The sequence below is a fragment of the Penaeus japonicus genome, unplaced genomic scaffold (assembly GCF_977035675.1).
Source record: "Penaeus japonicus unplaced genomic scaffold, GWHDUDI00000001_assembly GWHDUDI00000027, whole genome shotgun sequence".
Lineage (NCBI taxonomy): Eukaryota > Metazoa > Arthropoda > Malacostraca > Decapoda > Penaeidae > Penaeus > Penaeus japonicus.
In genome coordinates this window covers 15,546,114-15,554,298 of record NW_028234429.1, presented here as the reverse complement: position 1 = coordinate 15,554,298, position 8,185 = coordinate 15,546,114, and the positions used below count along the sequence as shown (strand labels likewise).

The 8,185-nt window shown below is 42.1% G+C and overlaps 1 protein-coding gene across 2 annotated transcripts in view; it reads left to right on the top strand.

Moving 5' to 3' along the window:
* The window catches only part of LOC122260856 (uncharacterized), a 17,250-nt gene extending 10,149 nt beyond the window's left edge, over window positions 1-7,101 (top strand). Inside the window, exons 5-8 of one of the 2 annotated variants that reach the window (XM_043028305.2) lie at window positions 1-918; window positions 1,055-1,633; window positions 3,092-3,767; window positions 4,269-7,101. The exon at window positions 1-918 is cut by the window's left edge and continues 290 nt beyond it. In XM_043028305.2, the coding sequence (XP_042884239.1) occupies window positions 1-918; window positions 1,055-1,633; window positions 3,092-3,767; window positions 4,269-5,296 (3,201 nt within the window). In that variant the 3' untranslated portion in view covers window positions 5,297-7,101. Of the gene's footprint in view, window positions 919-1,054; window positions 2,168-3,091; window positions 3,768-4,268 lie in introns of both variants that reach the window. The other variant, XM_043028300.2, reaches the window with a different exon arrangement.
* Window positions 7,102-8,185: the final 1,084 nt, after the last annotated feature.

Sequence of the window (8,185 nt, the reverse complement as noted above, 5' to 3'; positions counted from 1 at the left end):
GCTACCACCACTACTACCACTACCACAACAACAGTTGCTAATTTACCTCTTACTATAACATCATCAACCACGACCACTTCCAAGTGTGCCGTGCTGTCTATTCACTCCAGTCCAAGGATAGCTCACAAATACTCACCATGTGTCACTCAGACCACTTCTCCAGTGCTGGCTGGCAACAGTAGTCCTGTCACACATTCTGGGACCATTTCTACAGCACAGACTCACCGTGGAAAACCACCTGCAGCTGGTAACAGGCCACAGAGACAGACTGACCGCTCTGGATCGCGTACGAGATTACCCGTGGCTTCCACGGTTGACACTGGAGTGGGCATTGTAAGTCAGAATAGTCCGTCTGCTAACCGCAGCATAGTCCAGACCTCACCCTCAGTGTGCAGCAGTAATGGGCACAGCAAGAGTTCTTCCTCTAGATGGTCGACAAGCATGTCAACGTCAACAACTCCATCTACCTCTTCCCCATGTGTTGTAACCACGCCAACTTCTAGCGTGAGAAGCGTCAGCAGACAGAACAGCCAGAGCCCCTGTCCCACGTCGGGTGCCACCACAACATGCAAATCCCAGACCACCTCTACTGTCATAGCCTGCTCTTCGTCATTCAAGACCAACAGCAGCCATACTGCAAGTGGAGCAACAACGTCCCTAACTTCTACTTCCACCACTGCCACCACAACAAGAAACACATCATCACCAGTCGTCCAAGAGAAAATTGTCCACACCATTGGTAACAGTTCAGGGATAAGACCACCACCACCGTCAACAGCAAGTTCTAGTTCTATAATGAACACTGTTAACACAGAAAACTCAGCCGTGAATAATAATAATTGCCTCAACTATGAATTCTGCAAGAATGAGAAATTAAATAAGTACTATCAGCGCCTGTCAGACTATTCAGTCGATAAGGTAAGTCAATCATGCCTTTATACTGTTTCAGGAAAAATATAAGGCTTACATCACTTTTAAATAGATAAGTAATCAGGATAATTAATTTTGCTCATTTAACATTTTCGCACTAACTGTTTTCATGTGCATTTTTCAGTTAAAACGGATGACTGACCGAGAAATCCTTGACCTAGGGCTGACAAAAAGTGCCCTGACAAAGCTACGGCGTGTCCTGGCTGGTTTAGAATCCCCTAACTACCACTGCCCAAATGGCTTTACCAGCCCGCCAACTACCCCACATCCGCATTCATCACCCCAGGCAAACCATACATCTTTCAGTCAGTCAGATAATGCCACACAGAATCAAATGATTATGCCTAATGTTAACCAGAGCAGTTTACAAAGTCAACCCACTTCAGTGCACAATCCTCCTATCACCACCATCACCTCCAACAGTACACAAAGTGTTCACACAACACATCCTTCAAATACCACACACTCAGCATTGCAGAGCCAAACACAAAATCATGGAAAGACCTTTCAAAACACAAATATGGACCATCCTGTGAATGGAACATCAGAAAGACATAATGGGACACCCCCCAACACTACTCTTACTCCTACTTCTACCACCACCTCCTCTTCCCCCACCTCAACCTCCTCCTCATCTTCCTCCCTGGAATCTGAAGTGCCATCATCTGCCCTGAGCACCACCACCTCTGGTGCTGTCACTGTGGTAACTATCACATGCGCCAGCCTTATAGCCCCAGCTATTTCTCTTGCTAGTATTGCTGCAACAGCAAGCACATCTGCCTCTTCGGCTGCAGCAACACAAGTCACTCAATGCCATACAGTCACAATTCCACCAAGTCAGAAATTACCCAACGTTTCACAACCACCACCATTTTCCTCATGTAGTGGAAGTCCCGCCACACCTGTTATCACTGCAGCTATGAACATGCAGGGTTCTCATTCAAATTGTAACCCTGCCATACCTTCCACTACCTCTCATCCCACATCTGCTGTGCCTACTTCCGTCTCGGCTACTAACTGTGTTCCTCACTACATGACAACTCCACCTCCGTGCATCCAGCTGAAGACTCCACCATTATCAGGTGGCTCCAGTCAACACCACATTGCTACTCAGCCTCAGCATGGCCAGCTTAGAACACCTCCACCTCCGCTGTGCGTTCCTCCCCGCACACCTTCGCGAGAACCAGCTACTCCAAGCACAAGCAATGGGCTCAATATCAGTAATGGATCCCAGCAGGTCAGAAATGTTATTGCTTGAATGCTAGGCTTTCCAATTTTGTTTTGTTCCTGTGCGTATGTTATACAATTGTGACTGGACCTTTTCCCTTACTCCAGTGTACTTTTCTTATTGATAATGGTGTTATCTAGTTTCTGCCTTTTTTTGCATCCATGCATTCATGGCCTTCACCTCTTGTTCTTAACCTGTTAATACTGTGGTGGCAGGACCAGCCACCGGAGGACGAGATATTTTGTCATGGCTATCCTCCTGGCTAGAGTGGGCAAATAGTCCGAGGGGTTAGGCTTACATGGTTGAAATATCCTAGCGTTTCGACCATTTGAAGCCAAAGCAGCCCCATTGGCAAGGGGTTAAGACTCCTCCTGTCTACAGTTTATTCTTTTTCTCTTCTATTTATCAATTACTTGTCCAGTTTTTCTACCTGCCATTTTGCTTTTATCTCTCTTCCTTTTTCTTCTTCCCCCTCTCTCCTCCGCCTCCTTTTCCTGCTCATCTTACATCTCTCTTTACACTTTCTTATTTTTTTTCTCTTGGTGTCCTCAAGTGTCCTTTCTTTCCTTGTTTCATTCTTTATTTATTTGTTGAATTTGATGCATGTCAGTTATCTTCTTTTATTTCTAGTAGTTTTTGTATTTTTTATATATTTTTTATTCGTTTTTTCACATCATCTCAAAGGAAAGGTGTCATTTATTTATATACTAGCTGTGATTGTTAAATTGTATCTCTTTATATATTTAATGTCTTTTCCAGACATATCTCCTATTTGTTCACATCTTGTTGCAGGGTCATTATATATATGAGTGTGTGTGTGTATGTGTGTGTGAATATGTTTACAATCCATTATTTCAGCAGTTTTTAGGTATATGCATAGATGATTTGTATAATATCTAAACTTTATACTCTATACATGTTCTTTCTTTACAGGCCTTCTACACTAGCAACAATGGACCAGGTGTGAAGAGTGGTTCAGGTGCCAGTTGTAGTATTGCAGGACCCACGCCATCCTTGCCAGGGAGTATAACTGGTTACAGCAACCCAGTGGGCATGCACACCTCGTCTGGGAATATGTCGCATCCTGCCTGTACTTCTGCAGCATCTGTAGCCTATACTGTAGCCAATAATATGAACATGCCTGTTTATACATCTTCTGGGAACATGGGTGTTCCCCCACCCACTAATGGAGGACTGATGCCCATGGTACCTCCAGGAAGTTCATATCCGACTACTTACTTATACCCACTACTAGGGGGCCCTGCAGGCTCACATACCTATGTTCCTCCAGGGTCCTATGCAGCCCAGCATCCCCATAGACCTGTTTATATATCACATATGCAGCCCATGGGTCACGTACCCCATATGAAGCCAGCACATCAACCAGGAGGACATATAGGCACTGGGGGTGGCAGCAGAGGTGGAAGCAGCAGCAGTAGCAGTAGTATTAGCAGTGGCAGTATTCGGGGAGCCAACAAGGTTGGGCAGAGGGGTCACGGTCCTGTCAAAGGTGGCACAAGATCGTCAGACTCTTCTCCTTCATCCTCGCAGTATTCCTCCCCTCCACAGACACCTAGTCCAGATCATACACGTGAGACAGACAAACGGGGTGAGTTTAATGTCTTTCTCCATCATACATTTACCATTGAGTCAGTGTTGTTTGGTAATTTGTAGTAGTGTGAAGAAGTATAGAGTAAGTATAATGTAATCCTGTTTATGTGTTTGTTATATTTCATATTTGGTTTTCTTCATTGTTTGTTTTGGTACTGATTAGATATGAGGTTCATTGGTGTAAGCATGCTAAGGAAATGGAGAACATTTGCTATAAAAGTGCATATATCTAAGGAAAATTTATTTAGATAATTCTTTATTAAAATACATAATGGATATCTCACCTGTTTTCTGCTTTGCAATTTCTGAAGCTCAAAAGAAATTGGTCATTGTTATTAGGTTATGGTGCTAGAAACTATTATACTTTTTTATGATAATTTGTAATTTTATAATTGAGTTTTAAAACCACGGCTTTTCAGGGTAAAGTTGTGATGAGAATGGTCAATTTACAAATCATCATTTGTAGATAAAATTGTAATGTTCTTTCCTAATTTTTCAGGCAAAAATGATGGAGCTGAACCAGGGGAAGCTGGAGAAACTGCAGGACTAATAGGGTCAGGTGCTAGTGAAGAAGGAACTCCACCCCCATTGCACCATCCTCCTAATCCTGTCCTGATGCCCCCCCACACTGGCCTGGCACAACCTCGTTATGTGCAGTACCAGCATCTAAGCTACATGGGTTTTCATCAGACAGGTATAAGGTACCAGGGTTTGCCCTTGTCAGCCCAGACACACGTGGTGGCTCCTAGAAATCCTCTTCCGCTGAACGGGGACAAGTCCAGCCGTGAGACTACTCCCCCCGCTCCGGTTTCCTTACCGCTGGTTCAGCAAGATCCACAGTGCTGTATACGATCTACTGACACTAACGTTGCCCCGACCACCTCAGCTGGAGGGAGTCATGGGCGTAATGGTGGCTCTCCTCACACAGTACCCTCCCACCCAGATGGTTCTTTGCCTCCTGTAGCTCTCACCCCTGTCCCAAGTATTGCCTCAGCCACCACGGCCCAAGTACCTCCTGGTAACTTATGTTCTGGAGCAAGACATAGTAATGTACAGTACAATGCCCCAAGTTACCCAGTGCTCATGGGTACACACATGTTCCCTCACCTTCCAGGATTTATGCCAGCCCATAGCTCTGCTCTGTCGAATGGCTTTGTATCCCCTTCATTACCTCCTAACATAGCCTTTCCCCCGATGGGCAATGGAATGAATGCAGAGTTTGGTGTATATGGAGGTCAGTATCCGGTGTTAGGAGGTAACTCTCAAGGTGGTGGTGGTGGCGGTGGTGGTGGTCCAGGCACTGCTTGTGGAACCCCAAACGTGATGGGCCCACCATCGACTCCGGGTCCAGGCCTTGCTGCAGGGCTGCCGTACCCTCACCACTATGTCCTGCCCCACACACCCAATCCGTCCGCCGGTGCAAAGAAGACTTGCTACAACTGTGGGCAGGTGGGTCACCGCGGTGCTGAGTGCAAGGAGGCAAACATAGAGGAAATGTGCAAACGTACCAAAGACCGTCCGGTCTGAGTACAAAATATCATGGTGCAATAATAAAAACACAGCCACCCATTATGCCAGCACTGTGGAACAGAACTCTCAGCACAACTGACAAAGCTACTTTAGGTCAAGGGCTGAAAATTGTGTGTTGATAGTCATCATCATTTGCAGTTTTGAGCATCAAGCTGACTGTGGTTTTAAAGTAAATGTTGTTTTACTTACATAGACTAGTCCATGACGAATGCAGATGCAAGAGTGGTCATGTTATTGGTCAATCTAGTGCCAACAATTTTCCTATCAAAACTCATTATTTCATCTGATAGGGTTATTATTAGGAATGATGGTTGATATAAGTATGCAGCTGAATTATTTTTCAACAGTGAGAAGTTTATAGTTCTGAAATCAATTTTTATTTATTGAAGATTAAAAGGAATATGTTAAGTATTGTGTATGTTAACACTATTTGTGATTATTGATGAGTATGTAGTCAGTGAGTATTCAAGAGGCCAAAGAAGTGACAAGATGATGGATAAGGCCAGTGATATTTATTGTTTAGCTCGTGGGAGATAATTCTGTCAAGGACAGGAAAGTCTGTTGGATTAGTGTCATTAAATCTATTATAAATCACTTTTTTGTTTTTGAAATATGAAAGTGATACCTTGAATAATGTTCAGTGACTTTTTTTTTTTTTTTGTTTTTACATTGACAAAGAGTAAATTTAGCATCAAATTCTGCAAGACCGCCATTTCATTTTATGATCTAAATCTGGGTAACAAGTTAATTTCGAAATTGTTTGCATGTATAATTGGAGTTGTGAAGCTGAGCTACAAAGAGTATGGGTCAATATTTATAAGAGAAAGTGACTCTTACTTTCAAGAAGTACTTTCCATGTTCAATATTTGTATGAAGGCAATCAGATTCTTAGGCAGCTTTAAGAATGCACCAGAGTTTAAAGAATCAAATTAAAAGATCATGAAAAATGACACTCCCTGCCATAACTATAGTGAGATTCATATTACAATACAAGCATCCAAAGAATATATAGAGATTTAGTGCAAATCCAGGTGACTTACTAATGCCCTTTCATGTTTGATTAAAACAGGGTCCAGATGCTTATGCTCATATTACCTGATGTTATTATTCTTTATGTGAGGCCATAATATTTTCTAAGTCACGTAGTACCCAGTGAATAATTTTTTTTCTCTCTCTTTTCTTTCATGTGCCCAGCACCCGGTTTTGTGTTACGTTGTATATCTTTAATCACGGTTAGGAGAGAATAGCTCTTTAAAAGAAAGGTTCCATGGAAGGCCACATTATCCCCACCTATGTGAATGCACTTTTAAGGTGAGGGGGTTGCATAATTAAACATTTCTGAAGAAAAAAAAAATAATAAAAATAAAATACTTGTGTATACCTGTGCCTCTGAATATTTGTAATTGTGTTAGAGCTCTTTATGGAGAGACATTAGTACTATGTTCAGTGTTAATTGTACAACTGTCAAGATTAGGCATGAATCCTGAAGAAATAGATACCTAGAGGAAAGTTCTGAAAGGGAAGACAGTGCTGTTGAGGATGAATATTTATACAGCATGTGATTAAGTAACTGCTCTCTCCAGCACGGTACGGATATTCAGTTTTGATTATTTATTCCGAGAGCATTGCGCAGGACTGTGGTGAATCTTGAGACAATGGCAATAAGTTTATCACGGTCAGACAGACATCCGTTTTGAGGAATTGTGTTCTTGTTGATATTTGTTTTTGTTTTTATTGTTATTATTTTTTTGCATTTTTTAAAACAAAACAAAACGAACAAAAAAAAAACATAAAAATAAAACTGAATGCAGAGTTTGGTGTATATGGAGGTCAGTATCCGGTGTTAGGAGGTAACTCTCAAGGTGGTGGTGGTGGCGGTGGTGGTGGTCCAGGCACTGCTTGTGGAACCCCAAACGTGATGGGCCCACCATCGACTCCGGGTCCAGGCCTTGCTGCAGGGCTGCCGTACCCTCACCACTATGTCCTGCCCCACACACCCAATCCGTCCGCCGGTGCAAAGAAGACTTGCTACAACTGTGGGCAGGTGGGTCACCGCGGTGCTGAGTGCAAGGAGGCAAACATAGAGGAAATGTGCAAACGTACCAAAGACCGTCCGGTCTGAGTACAAAATATCATGGTGCAATAATAAAAACACAGCCACCCATTATGCCAGCACTGTGAACAGAACTCTCAGCACAACTGACAAAGCTACTTTAGGTCAAGGGCTGAAAATTGTGTGTTGATAGTCATCATCATTTGCAGTTTTGAGCATCAAGCTGACTGTGGTTTTAAAGTAAATGTTGTTTTACTTACATAGACTAGTCCATGACGAATGCAGATGCAAGAGTGGTCATGTTATTGGTCAATCTAGTGCCAACAATTTTCCTATCAAAACTCATTATTTCATCTGATAGGGTTATTATTAGGAATGATGGTTGATATAAGTATGCAGCTGAATTATTTTTCAACAGTGAGAAGTTTATAGTTCTGAAATCAATTTTTATTTATTGAAGATTAAAAGGAATATGTTAAGTATTGTGTATGTTAACACTATTTGTGATTATTGATGAGTATGTAGTCAGTGAGTATTCAAGAGGCCAAAGAAGTGACAAGATGATGGATAAGGCCAGTGATATTTATTGTTTAGCTCGTGGGAGATAATTCTGTCAAGGACAGGAAAGTCTGTTGGATTAGTGTCATTAAATCTATTATAAATCACTTTTTTGTTTTTGAAATATGAAAGTGATACCTTGAATAATGTTCAGTGACTTTTTTTTTTTTTTTTTTACATTGACAAAGAGTAAATTTAGCATCAAATTCTGCAAGACCGCCATTTCATTTTATGATCTAAATCTGGGTAACAAGTTAATTTCGAAATTGTTTGCA